This window comes from Pseudorca crassidens, chromosome 4 (genome assembly GCF_039906515.1).
Source record: "Pseudorca crassidens isolate mPseCra1 chromosome 4, mPseCra1.hap1, whole genome shotgun sequence".
Taxonomy (NCBI): Eukaryota; Metazoa; Chordata; class Mammalia; order Artiodactyla; family Delphinidae; genus Pseudorca; species Pseudorca crassidens.
The window spans coordinates 110,929,798-110,944,742 of NC_090299.1; the positions used below are offsets into that span (position 1 = coordinate 110,929,798).

Genomic DNA, 14,945 nt, shown 5'->3' on the forward strand with positions numbered 1-14,945 from the left:
TAATATTGAGTCATCTTAGCACCCGTTTCACTCACAACCAATAAGGTATCTAATATTTGATCTACTTGATAAGGGTTTAAATTACACCGATGGGCAAAAGACCTCTTCTAGAACCTTAAGAGTTTCAGTAGACTAACGGTGTAATGAAAATTGATTGTCGGTCATTACTGGTTGGTTCCTCTGTCCCTATCAACTTTTTCCAAAATGAATAAATTATCAATGTGTTTGGAATATCAAATTTATCTTTTTTCTCAGCACAGATATTTATCAACAATTTTTCAGAGTCCTTTCTGAGATTTTTTATATTTGGCTTATGAAAGCTTTCCAGTGAGAAACTGAATACTTTTATGTATGGTCCTTAAAAATATAGGCATTGCCCATGTAATGATTGTTCAGAATAAAACATTGCCATTTGAGGTTTTAGTTTTTAAATGGTATGTGGTTATTTATTTAAAAAAAAAAGCAAAAAGATGTGCTGTCTAGGAAATATTTTACTCGTGTGTATTTTCCAGAAGGTAATTTAAAAATTATATTTTGAAATACTAAAATTCCAAGATACCAGTAACTGGTGATAAAAAAACTGGTTTTTTAGTGATCTTTAAGAGAACAGTTGAATCCAGCTGGCAAAGGGATTTAACATATAAAATATAAATCAAATTCTTCTTGCTTTTGCTTTCAGTGTAACAATATTTATGGTTTGGAATTTTTTACCTGTTCCTATTTAAGACTAAAACATTAAATCGAAATTAAGCGTTATTAATAAAGCTAGTCTCAGTATTTTTTACAGTTTAAGCTTGTATTTTTCATGGTCTTTTGTATCAAAGCATCCAGATTAGTATGTAAGCTTCAGAAATCTAATTGTCATAATATTTAATACATTAAACACGAATTAGAATATAGGTGTTTGCATTGGGAAAATTTTTAAGTTGCATTTGTTTGAACAGTTGTGTAGCTCTACATGTTAATTAAAAGTAATACTTGATGGAATATTGTTTTCTTGTTGATAGTGGATTTATTGTTTATTTCTGTTTAAAATTGCATCAAAATAACTAAAAGGAAGAAACTAAAGACTGTGGCTGCTTTGCATATTCTACTGAATGTGTTGGGTGTTTTTTTCTGAAGCCACAGTATGAAATAGATATAAACATCTGTATATATAGTTAGTTTGCTGTAAAACATTAACTCTCACCATTTTAAGCTGATTCAGACCTATCACTGTTCCTTTAGGGCAGAATAACAGAACTTTTCAGGTATATTAGAACAGTGTCAGAAGTATCAGATGAAGACTGTACTTTTAAACCTTATTCTTTAACCTTTTGGCTATTCAAGCCATTATCCATATAAGCTGCTGAATTAACTTTTTAGAGTATATTAATTTTCTGATGATAGTATGAAATACAGTTTGATTTTAGGATTTTAAAATCCTGTATTTTTGCCATCTGTATCCATTACAATTCTTGAAAAGATACTGTCTTTATTCAGCACACAATTCTTTTGGGAAGGCAGGAAGAGGTAAGTTTCTTATATTGGACAAATCAAGCTCAAGTTTTGCTCTAATGGAAAGAAATCCAGTTCTTTGAAAATGGAGCTTAAATACATTTTAGGGGTGACTATGTATTTGAAACTCTACATACCATTTTGTTAGTTTTTATTTATAGGTAATTGATAATTAAAAAAATTAATATGTATGTTTATCTTTTATTTTGTGCCCTGGGACCCAGATTATCATGTAAACTTTAGAAATCTAAATGGTTTTCTAAAAATCTTCCATGGAAAAATTGATCCGGTGTTTTTTGGAACAATGAGAGCATGATTCATTTTATAGTGAGTTTATTCTGCTTCCTGTTGTGAAATAATTGGATAAATGAACTTTGTATGGAAGAGTATCTTCATATTTTAACTTATGGGGACCCCATGTATAAAAAATATTTGTTTACCCCTACATGATAGTATTTGTACTCTTGTCATAACTACATGGTGCTGTTTATACATTTACCATGAATTTACCATAGATAGATGGAGATAATACATCACTGCATGAGGATTCAAAGAACTTTAGTGGTAACTTTGCATTTTTATATGCTGGGAACCATTGGAACAGTAGTGGTTTATAAACCTGGAGAATATGTTAATATGTAGATTCCCAAGCTTCTACTCAGATAATCTGATTCATTAGGTCTGTGATAGGACCCAGGTTTTATACAGGAGTATAAATACATTTTGTACGGGAGTCCTGGCAATTATGATGCAGATGGTTTAGGAAGGAAATCTGGTCCTGATTTTGACCTAAGTACCTATAAACTATATACTTACATGCAAATATATATATATATAAGTATAATTTTATCAGGGCCTGATAAAATTGGTAACCCACAGGTATCCTCTGTGATTCAGTGAATCTTAGGCCTCTCCTTAAAGTTTGATTGTGGCTTCCCACCACAATAAATTAAAGACACCCTTGGTTATATAAGGTGTTCTCCAGCCTTATTTTTTCAGAAAGTTGCTATGAAAGTAACTTCTTTACAAGAAAATATGTTGGACAAGAAAATATGAAAAAGCTTTTTTTCATAGTACAATCAGCATTTGTTACTGATTTCCTGAATTAAGTATGCAGTGAACACCTTGAAAAAGAACATCTAAAATAAATTTTCATTGTTATCCATTTCTGTATTGGATTTGAAAATAACCTCTTAAGTTTTGGAAATTTTATTTGTGCATAAATCAGTTGTCAGATGTGTTGCCTTAAAATATTAACTAGTGCTTCAAACAAAATTTTAAGTAAAAATTTAAACAACCTAAAATTTCGTGTGGATATTGCAGAATTAGTTTTAGCCATAAAAGCTCATAAATGTGTCATAAAGGTGTTTAAAGAATCAGTTGTCCATAGCAATAATTGAGTATTTTCAGGATATTGTAGACTCTAGGGCCTTGCCTTCTCAAGCTTGTGCTCCCTGGACCAGCAGTATCATGTCATCTGGAAGCCTGTTGAACTGCAGAATTTCAGGATCCATTGCAGAACCATCCAGTCAGAATCTGCATTTTAACAACTCCCAGGTGATTAGAATGCACATTAAATTTGAGAAGCACTGTCCTAGGAGATTGCTGCTTTAACTTGGGGCTTTTTGTTTCACTCTGCAGTTACGAGTCATTTTTAAAGAATTCTAATTCTATTTGGATTCTCCCTCCCCATCCTGCCATCCCTTAGGACTCAAATGAAACTAGCATAGTTTACCCATAGAATTCCTGGGAATATGAAAAGTATAGTCCTGGGAATGTTTAAAATATCTGTAAGGGCAAAATGGCTCCCTAATAGCATATGTTTGATTACCAAGAATCAGAGGATAGGCATTTTATAAAAATCCAGAAGTTCTCAACTGATAAAGTGCCTGCGATGTGCAGAGTTTAAGAGCAGGGAAAAATAATCACTACTAGGGAATTAGGATATATTAAATCTTCTTCAGACATACCAGACCTGCTCCCACCCTCGAGCCTTTGCTCTAGCGCTTCCTCTGCCTGGTGTGTTCTTCCCCAGGTATCTACTCCTGCCTCCTTGGAGTCTTTTCTCACCTGGTACCTGTTAGAATCACTCTATTTCACTCTGTTTATTACTGCAGCCTGTGTCTGCACCCTTAATTCCTTTTAACCTGCTCTACATTTTTCTCTCTAGCTTTAACAGTCTCTATTTCTCATGCTTGTTGCTTATCAGTCGTTTTTCCATGCCAGCATATAAACTCCATGAGGACAGGAGTCCTCTTTTTGTTTGCTATCGCATGCCCATTGTCTAGAACAGTGCCTGGCACATACTAGATGCTCAACTATTTGTTGAATGAAAAAATGAATTCTGTTGTTAAGACTTTTAATTTAGCAGAGAAATATCTATATCTTTGCATTTGTATGTATGAGAATGGTTTAACCAAGTAATATGAGAAATGAACAATAACATAAAATGAAGTAACATATAGTGAATTACTTTTTATTGCTATTGAGAAATAGGATTTACCTATTTTATGAATGAATGACCATTTGCAATATTTTTTCCATATGTGCTTTCAGAGAAAGTTTGCCAAATATGTCTCTGTTTAATAATCTGGGTTTAACTTCAGATCCAATATGTCACAAGTTAAAGACACCTGGTATTTAAACAAACCAAATTAAGTTATTAGGTTAATTGTATTTAGTGAAATCTAGCACTGTGATTACATTGTTAAACTTGCCTTTGTAGCAACAAATATGTATTAAACTCAGGACTACCCACTAATACTTAAACAGATGAACTTTGAATCTCATATTTTTCAAGAAGGCTTTGTTTAATTTTCACTTTTATTTATACTGTATGCCGCTTTTAAATTTAAAGATCGTTTTGTTTTTATTTTATTTTTTGTTTTGTTTCATCTTATTTTTGCAGACAGGCTCGAGGAGAGAGCATCCTCAGATAAGAATGTAGAGCCACTTTCTGCTCCACATAACCATCCTCCAGAAGATCCTTTTGGTTCTGTTCCTTTCATTTCTCACTCAGGCAAGTTACATATGTAACATCATGACTATCAATAAAAAATACACACAAGAACAATAAGAGTAACAAGGGCAAAAACCCTTATTATAAAGCCAAAGTAGGAATCAGGTTTTAGTTACAGCAAATAGAACAGAAAATTATTTTAACCTTTAGCCATCCTAGTTTTCCTAATGTTCTTTCCATTGGATTATTCAATTTGTGCCTTTTGCAAACACAGAAAAATGCTGATTTGCGTAGTAGAACCATAACTGGTTCTTTCTACCTCGACTATTGGATAGTATTGAAAAATTTCATGCATGAAAATATCTCTCACTTTTATATACTTAAAATACATTTATAGACATTTTTATTCTTAGCTTTTGCTTAAAAATCCTGTTTTCCTAGTTTATACATGCTCTCTTGTAGCTGTGTTTAAAAAGTATTAGTGACTTTGTTACAACTTGTGACAAAGTACCTATTTTCTTCTTACTCCTTGCTTTGATTTCAATCCAGAATTTAATTATTCACCATTTAAGAATATTTGTGATAATATTTTCAAAGTAATTACCTAGTTAATGCTGTCGAAGATACTAGGATGGAATAGGATCCCACTTTGGCATAAATGGATTTTTGAGTTTGTATAGTTAGAGTGGAAAAACTGAGTTTAATCTTAGAAAAGGGAAATGCATTGGAAGAAATTATGCTTTACTAGAAGGTAAAGGTTTTGTTTAATATATTCAAGGTAATTGTCAGCTATGTTCTTTGGTTCTGTTTCATTTATTTCTCACTCAGGCAAGTAAAATATGTGACATCATCACTACCATTTAAAAGAACTTCATACAAGAGAGAACAGTAACAAAAGAAAAGCATTGTGAATGTAAAGCCAAAATAAGAAATAGGTGTTCAGGATTTCTGATAATACACTGAAGCAATGTTATAGCCTTTCAACATTCAGATTTGGTTATCCAGAACAGTACAGTAACTAAGAGTGTTTCTATATACTTTGATGTTCCATATTTTTACTCTTTGCCGTTTATTGAATAAGCAATCCATATTTTTGTCATTTTCTGTTAGCTTCCGTCAGATTATCTTTTTCATGAATGATATGAAATCATTAACTGGGGAAGACAATTTACTGTGTCAGTTTACTTAATATGTATAGATGCACTCCCTCACACCCCCAGTACCCTAGGTCAAAAACTGTTACTGTTTTTTGTTTTTTTTTTTTTAAATAATAGCTCAAATGGTCTTTATAAATTCTCAAGAACATGGTACTCACTGACTTCAGATAGTGATCTGTTTGTGGCAGAAAGCGGTTTCAGTACTAGCTCTTTTTCATACCCTAGAAGGAATTACATAATCCCCTTCAGGTTTGTACATATCTATGCAACTTCTTGTCTGTTCTTTAATAGCTTCTGAAAGAACCCTGGGGAAATGAATAGGAGAATCAGGAACTAGAGTAAGCCTCAGTGATTTGCCCTTTCCTTGGGCACCCTTATTTTGGGGTTGGTCTAGGATTTCTGTAGTTAGAAATAATGCTCACAGATTTGAGCTTGATTGCTGCTGTTGCTATTTTGTTTTTCTTTTTTCCTTTGGGTATTTAACTTCTCTATTAGATTTTAAGCTTGCTGAGGGTTGAAAACATGAATTTTCTGTCTTTGAATCCTTCCCGGTAGCCAACCCAGTAAGTACCTATTAATATTCATTGGCTGTATGAAAAAATTATGACTATTCCTAAAAATTCATACTCCTTGGTGTTAGGACAATGACCATAAAAAATGCCCTTTGATATAAATGCTACTGCTCCAAAAAATATTTTTAGATTTAGTGTTAATAAGAACATTGGAATAGTTTGGTTATGAAAAAATTGAGTACATAGACTAAAGGAGGGAATGGTCATAAGAGAAATGTGCCTCCAGAGAGAAGGCAATCACTTTGCTATATTAGCTTTGTTAATTTATTTTTATCAGATTCAAAATACATAATCAAAATTTAAAAATCTGAAAATAACTTACTGCCACTGACCTATTCATCATCAAGATTAGAAATACTTTGTTATAAATAATTTTTAGGTAACAATAAAGTATTTGAAGGCATTCATTTTCCTCTAAGAGTAAAATAATTGAATCTCTGAAGCAAAAAACTTCCTCATAAGCTTTATGAAGAAATTGGAAAAAGAAAAAGGAATTCTACCCATTGAAAATATATTCCACGTGGCACTGTGAGCATCTGGAGATCTATAGGACTAGGACAGAAGAAAGGCAAGAAACTACTTCTAAGTATTGTGTGTGTGCAATACAGGGTGATATGTATATGTGATAAGCCATCTTACTTGAATCTGAGAGTTGACAATTCTGAACATAATTTAATTTTAGGTAAACCATATAGAGAGTGCTAGCTGAAAATAAAATGAATTCAGTCATGAGGCAGAATGCTATAAGAACTGTAGTGGCAAAGTGAATTTAAGAGACACACTGTCTTAAATCTAGTGTTCCTTACACTGGTTTTATTAGGAATTGTGTTCTTTTTATTTGGAAAGAAAAATTGCTGTTAAAACTTTTAATCTTAACTTTGAAATTATAATGAATTAGTTTTTACTTTGCTTTTCTTCAGTTTATCATAATTTTAGAAAAATTATTTTTAAGCTACATTTTTAAGTTAAAATAACATGTATATCTACTTTAAAAAGTTGGATTTAACAAGGTTTATAATGAAAAAAAGTCACTTCTCTGCTTGCTCCCTCCCTATACCCTTTCCCTGTTCAGACTCCCTGGAGATAATTTTTCACTTCTGGCATTGTAATATGTCATGCTTATTCTTCTATTTCTTACTTTTTTTTTCAATTTTAGATGATGTGTATAGACTTCGTATTTTGGAAAATGATGATTTAGATTAATTACACTGTTAGCACCCAGCCCCAATCACATGCACCTGTCCTTTCGCTAATTTCCAGTACAGTTTTGACACTGTTGTTGGTTGTCCATGTTGTTCAATGTGTACATTTTATGCATATGTAAGTATTTGTCACTGAGGTCCAGTATACCATTTTTACATTTCCTTCTATAAGGTTTTATTTTTCCTGGAGTTAATTATAATGATGTTTATAAAAATGACTGTGTTTTGTTCCCTGGTTTTTTCTGTACCCTGTCATTGATTCATCTCCATTTGGAAACGTACATTTCCTCCCAATTTAAGGTGGCTGTCATTTACATTTTTACTTGATTATGTCTCTGGCGGAGCTCTGCAGCCTGAGTCGGTTGCTTCCTGTGCCTGCCACGCACTTATCATCCTAGTATTTTCCTTTGCCCGTCGATCCTCCTGGGAATTCTTGGATCTCCTCTCTTCCTCTTTCTTGGTTAGTAGAGCAACTCCTCTAGAAATTTCTTGAGAAAATATATATGCACGGGAGGAAAACTTTTAAACTTTGCTGCCTTTTTTGCCTAACCTGACACTTGACTGATAATTTGGCTGGGTAAATAATTCTTTGTTGGACATAATTTTTCCTTGTGAATCTTCAAGGTACTGCTTCATTGTATTCTAGCTTCAAAAAAAGGGATAGGGGGCTTTTACTAGAGGAATGGCTGCACTCTATGCCCCTAACCCTAGGTCCCATAGCCTCTACTATTTAGAAGCGAAAATACCTGTTTCTTCTCCTTGTTAGCTGCATGTACGGCAGATCCGGTACAGTCAGCAGCCTTAGTTTGTCTGTATGGATCCCTGTTGGTTGCCTTGGCTTATGAGTATCACTTTTGGACTTCTTAAGAAACTTAGCTGAAGGTAACATTTTGGTAGACCATGTCTTCAAATGAATCAAATCTAGCTTTCCTTCTTCTTAGCTTTAAACATTTCTTTATGGGCAAGATTAAATTTTGGAATTATTCCTTTACCCAGAAATCAAATAATTATATCAAGAATCTGTTTGGTGCTGTATAGAAAGGGAATATCTTATTCCATAAGCTGATATCTTAATTATAATGGAATTATATATACCTTTTATGTCAGGTTACTAAGCTGATATTAGTAGTGTGGTGTGTCATAAAGAACATTGACTTTCGAATGATAAAGCCCTGGGTATGAATCTTAGTTCTGTCCCAGATTAACCATGTGATACCGGGTGTTGCCTAATTTCTTAGAGGGTTTCTGTATCTTAAATTGGGGATAATATTAGCTAGTTGATGAGATTGTTGAAAGGATTAAATGAGAGCATGTTATACAACACACGAACATCCTTAGTGTTGGTCGCTATTGTGGCTCTCATAGGTAGTGTTATTAAATAGTAGTTTTACTACTTACCACTAAATTCCAAAATCTTAGTGTTAAATAAGTTTTGAAGCTGCCATCTAGCTTGTAGTAGTACAGAGTTCCAGTAATAATAAGCTAACTACCGAATTACATCTTTTAATGAAGTGTAGAACCTGTCTGTGAAGCTGTTCCCCACCAAGAACTGTTTTAACAGTGCCGTTTCTATTTTTATTAAAGCATTAACTCCCACTGTTCAGTACAGTTTACACACAAACATCCTGTTAAAAGCATGGTGCTCGTTCCCAGTCCTGAAACGCACCCAGCCTTCCTTCTCCCCGAGGCATCGTGTTGCAGTTAGTTGAATTACAGCGTGGACAACCTAATTTTAATAAACACTCTCAAATTCTGAAACATATAGTATTTGAAGAATTTCGTCACTGAAGTTTTAGATTTCTTGTATTGCATTTCATCTTTAATTAGGTTTGGTGAACTTCCCTTACTCTCCCCAACCCCAGACCTACCTCATGGGTCTCATTATCTCACAGGGAGTTAAATTGAATTTAGGGTTGGGAAGGTCACATCATATATAACGAATACTTGTTGGAACATAAATTATTACAGATTGTCAGTCCAATTGCTGGGTCATTTTATAAGCCATGATGAGTGTACTGTTTATAACTTTAGATTCTAGTAATTCTTGAAGATCAAGAATTTTCCTCTTCCAGAATGTCAGTAATAATGGTCACCTTACTGAATTGAATAGTTACCTTATTGAACTGAATGGTTACCTTATTGAATCCTACTGTACACGTACAGTGGAAACAGTCTCAGAGCAGGATCAGTGACTGGCTTAAGGTAAGATAGTTTATAAGCAGGAATCCAGCTCTGTCTGATGCTAAACTCTGTTCTATAAACAGTCGCAAAACAAAAGTGTTAAATGACTTGTTTTACCAGTGTTCAGTGGATGTTCTGTGTGAATTGTTCCACTTGTACATGTGTTTTTGATGTATCTGTGGGACGACGTGAGCTTCACGTCCAACTCCTCCGTCACCTTGATTCCTCAAGTATCAAGGGACTTGTTTTGAATGAAAACCTACAATAATATGAGTGACGTGATAGAAATGTCAGTTTTATGACATTTTTAATCAGAGTGGCAAATACTGCCTTGTCGCTTGGCCTGTCTTGAGAGAAATCGTACAGATTTTGATAAAACCTTCTAATCCAGTAATCCTTGGGTCTGGCATGGTAAATTGCTGAGAAATGATGGCAGGCAGTATGCTTCCAATTCAAAGTGAGCTTTAAAGTCTTACATCCCCTCCCTTATACCCCAAACGATGAGACAACAGAAGGCATGTAATTACAATAGCAGTTTCAAGCCATTCATCCTCTATAATCCGATAGCAAGGAAAAGAACATCAAAACAAAATTTTCTTGAAACTGGAAGCTTCTTATGTGATTAAAAATGTACCACCTATTTTATAGCTAAAAGAACTGTCCTCTAAAAGATGGAAACCTGATTAGAAGAATGGTAATATGAATAGTATGATGCAGCTATGCCCCTCTCCCCACATTGTTTTGGATGTATTCTAAATATTTTGTGGTTTTTGGTATAGTTTATAGAGGTTCATTTATGTGGTTTAAGAACACATTTGCAGTATTTATTTAAAATAGTGTGGCATTACCCAGGATCTCATTCTTTTCACAAAGTATTTGTTTAAAAGAATACTAAGTATATGAAAGTCTCTGAAAATTGATGATAAATTTTAGCTTTTGAGTTTGGAGTCATCTTTTGGACTGTGTAAAACTATGATGTCTTTGAACTTTTAGCATCTAGAAATAGCTTTTTATGAAAACCCGAGCTTGGAATAGATGAATTCATGTTCTTAGGTTCTTCATTTGGTGGATTCATGTTCTTAAATTCATTTGGTTAGATAAGCTTGTTCTTCAGAACCTCCCAGTTGGTTGTACCTCTGTCAGTCATTTTCCAGATCACTAGAATCAGGATTAGTACATGGGTTTCACAACTGTTAAAGTGAATGATAAGTTTCTTGAAGTCAGGAATTGTCGTATCTTTGTATGCCCCGTACAGTACCTTGATGAATGAATTCATTATCAAAGTATACTTCGGTAAAATTTAATATAAACTTTCTCTCTCTCACACACCCTAATAGTTAATGAGCTTTCACTAGATAAGATGAATTTTATTAATGTTCAGCTCTATCAGGTAAGTTCCATGATTGTCCTTATTTTACAGATGAGGAAACTGAGGCTTTTTTGGATGTTGATCTTCTGCGGATTTTGTAAAGTTGTGTATGCTTTCATTTGTTGATAAAGCCTTATAGTATTTCCAGAACTTAACCCTACAGGGTTAAAGTATTTATCGTACCGTTCAACAAAACACTGTTTACTGAAATAGAAACAATACTGTGCTCATTCTATTAGTTTTTCGTTTTTTTGTTTTAGTTTTTAAAAATTTTCAGGCATAGCTTTTGTAAATTTTCAGGCAGGATACAAAAGGAACACACGACAAGTCTGTGGTATTTTGCAGGGGGTTGGTGCTAAGCTATACTGAATGTTTGCTGGTGATGATATTCTACTGGTAGTTTAATTGTAGAATTTACAGATGAGAGTTTTAAAACTAGTGTCATCAGCAAAGAAGTCACTATGGCCTTAAACTTGGACAAGTCATTCAGCTTTTCCCTAGTTTCAAATTATTTATGTATATAAAGAGATTGGACTAGGTCTTTAAAAATCTCTTCTTGTTGTTTGCTTTCAAGATATAGTTGAAACTATGAAACAGGATTAAAGTCACTGAAAGAAAGAAATGAGAAGAGAAACCAGAAAGCCAGGGGATGAGCATTGGTTGGTAACACTGCGTATTTTGAAGTGGTAGGAAGTCATCATGATAGTGCTCTGCCATGGAAAGCAAGGGGAACATTTTTGAAGATGTGGTTTAATAAGACTGAAGGGGAAAGATCGTAGCAAACCTTACAGGACATTTTCACCCTAATGTTGTATGGGAGCCTAAATGGTGGGGAGTTAAGAGAGAATGTATGAAAACCCCTTGGCACTGCATTTCACTCAGGACAATATTAGTTACTATCTTCTCTGGTTCATTTCTCAGTACCATTAGAAATGTATAGTAGGTACTCCACAAATAATCATGAAATGATGGTATAATACATTGGCAATAGCAATAATATAGCCCTTGACTGAGTACCTACAATGTGCCAGCACTGTTACAAGCACTTTACCTGAATTCTCACTTTAATCCCCGCTGCATTTCTCTGAGGCAGATATAATTGCCGTGTCCCTACTTTACAGCCGAGGAAACTGAGACACTAAGTAATACCTGACTCCAAATGAGAACACAGGTCATCAAAGGACACTTTGATGAAGTAAGGGAAGTATACTATATATTTTGATATAGACAGTTACCAAGTGGTTAATTTGGTATTTCACTTATTTAGTAAATGCTTGTTATTTTATGGATGGTACTGAATAATTGAAGCACTACTTTGTTAGCTTTGAACTACTATCTTGAAATTCTATATCTGAGGTATATTAAGCCATAAAGCAGTGAGAATATGCAGAATTTATGTGTGTAAATAAGTACTAGTTCTCGAGAGAGGAATTTATATGCCACACGAGAATTTAAGACTTCATAACATCATTGCTGTTCTTAATAGTTTACCCAAATCTGCATTGTCTAACTTAGTCACTCACCTTATTCTCAGGGTTTGGCTCTGATTCGATTTTGGCTATTTCCTGCAATCAAACCCAACCTCAAAAGATGAGGATTACTCAAAAAGCTGAAATTTTTACAGTTTGTAGTTCCAAGGCACAAAACAGAAATAAAAATATCCTGACAAGAAGCCATCAAAGTATCATTCTACTGTATTTAGTTTAAGGAAAGAAGAATGCCCTACTTAGAGCCAAAAATAAAGATTGGTCAATATATGAAATTTTACAGGGTTTTACCAATATCATTTAATGGAGAAAAATGCAACTGAGGTATGATCCTGGGCACATTCTAGACATTTGTTTATGCTTTAAATACATGTTCCTGGTGCTTACTGTAAATATTACAGCTCCCCTTCTGCCTACCTGAAAGCCAGCCATTTTTATGTTAATAACACAAATCTCAGTAGATATAGGGATTATTAGGATTTGGGATATATTGAATTATAAGGCAACATATTTAGGCTATACTTTTGGGAAATTAACTTAAGCAGTGAAATAATCCTGGTTTAAATTTCGTGGTAAACCAAATGTGTAATATTTGCTCTAACGGTTTGGAAGAAGCAGTCTAGCACCAAGAGCAAACAGTAGGAATATCTGAATTTTTTTTAATGACAGAAATATGTTTAGCCAAAGAAATAGGTTTTAAAAGTTGATGGCACTCAGCTATGAAGTCACATTTTAAACCACTGTACATTGTACAGTTGGTAACCAACTTTCTAACTTGTAATACTTATTTTGACAGTCTTGTGCCTTTGGAACAGGACTAAAAGTCTTAGAATATATTGAAATAATTAAAAAAAATTTTTATTGGAGTATAGTTGATTTACAATGTTGTGTTAGTTTCTGCTGTACAGCAAAGTGAATAGCTGTACATATACATATATCCACTCTTTATTAGATTCTCTTCCCATATAGGTCATTATGGAGTATTGAGTAGGGTTCCTTGTGCTATACAGTAGGTCCTTATTAGTTATCTGTTTTATATATAGTAGTATATGTTGACCCCAATCTCTCATTTATCCCTCCCCCCCTTTAATTTCCATTTCTTTCTCAGTTTTTTACAGCTTCATAGTGAAGAGAGGAAAATTAAGTGGATGGCTGTTGTCGCAGAAAGTGAGACTTTATCTAGGATGGTTGTAACCTGCAGCTTTGGAGCGTAACTTTTCCCCAGCAGGAGGTGCTACAGAGAGATAACCACTTGTACTTCAGACTGTGCTTCATGGTGCTTCATATTTGAGCTGCTCCTAGTATGCTGGCAGAGAGGCCCATTGCTGCTCTTGATTCTATGTTAGGTTATGAAGGAGTGGAAGGATGGAGAAGTAGAGAAACATTTAAGCAGGGTCAGGGTGGGTAGGTTCTGAGAATATGGGAGAAAAAAGGAATTTGGATAAATATTTTTGATTGCTTGTTTTAGTTTTATGAAGGGGCGGCAATAAAAGAAATAAAACCAGTCTGTATACACCAACCAGAAATTTCCCCAGTTGCCCACAACCATTGGGTCCAGAAAGTAGGTAGGAAGTTGGAGTATGATGTATGAGATAATTGAGTTTGGCCTTGCTCTGGAGATGAGGACAGTTAACTTTACCAAGTGCTTTTGAGTCAGGCACTACTTTAAGTCCTTTCTTTACAACAGTCCTACAAAGTAGAACCTGTTATTATCATATTATTCTCTCATAATACTATATATTCCCTCACGCATGAGGGAGCAGAGTAGAGAGAGGATTTAGCTGTGGTCTTAGTAGAGATTGTTACTAGGTTAACTTGATTAGCTCTGCATTGATTTTGCATAAGGAAGGAATAACAGTAAATCGATAAATTATGATTAAAAAAGGGGTTTTCTTTCTCCTCTCAAAGAAAAAGTGCATGATCATGGTTCTGTTTAAAATACTGAAAAACTAGAAACAACCTAGATGCAAAACAACCTAGAGGTGAATACTTAAATGCTATACATACAATGTTTTATTATGTTTCTATCAGAATTACTAAATGGACTATGTTGATACCTGTAAAAGATGCGTTAAAAATGGTAAGTGAAACCCTACAAATTTATATCCACACTAACAATTTAAAAAGCAGATCTGTATAGCACCTTACAACAAAGAAATACATATCTGTATTAATACAACTTTGAGAAGCTGACAAAAGGCAGACAGAGCAGGGAGTAGAAAGTGACAAATGTGTTCTGGAAAGCAATGTTGACCATTTGGGTAAAGGAGACAGTTAATTTAGAAGACGAGGATTAATATAAGAATACCAAGAGAAGGTCAAGTGAAGGACTCTTGTCCTATGTTAAATGTTCCAGAAGATTTCTAGGAACAGAACTCTGTGCCCTAGAAATGGAACATTTTCCAGGGAAATTGTCGAGCGGCATTTTCCCTAAGTGCTTTTTGCAAAATTGTTTATAAAGGTTAATAGGTGTTACATGTAACAAATAAAAGTGTTTGTAGCGAAGCAAATTTGGGAAACC

The 14,945-nt window shown here is 34.1% G+C and overlaps 1 protein-coding gene across 3 annotated transcripts in view; it reads left to right on the forward strand.

Annotated features, from left to right (window-relative positions):
- The window catches only part of BMP2K (BMP2 inducible kinase), a 126,193-nt gene that overhangs the window by 102,826 nt on the left and 8,422 nt on the right, over positions 1–14,945 (forward strand). For 2 of the 3 annotated variants that reach the window (XM_067736350.1, XM_067736352.1), the window contains one exon: positions 4,406–4,516. The exons of the other annotated variant lie outside the window; for it this stretch is intronic. In XM_067736350.1, coding sequence (XP_067592451.1) covers positions 4,406–4,516 — 111 coding nt within the window. The remainder of the gene's footprint in view (positions 1–4,405; positions 4,517–14,945) is intronic. 3 annotated transcript variants of the gene reach the window in all.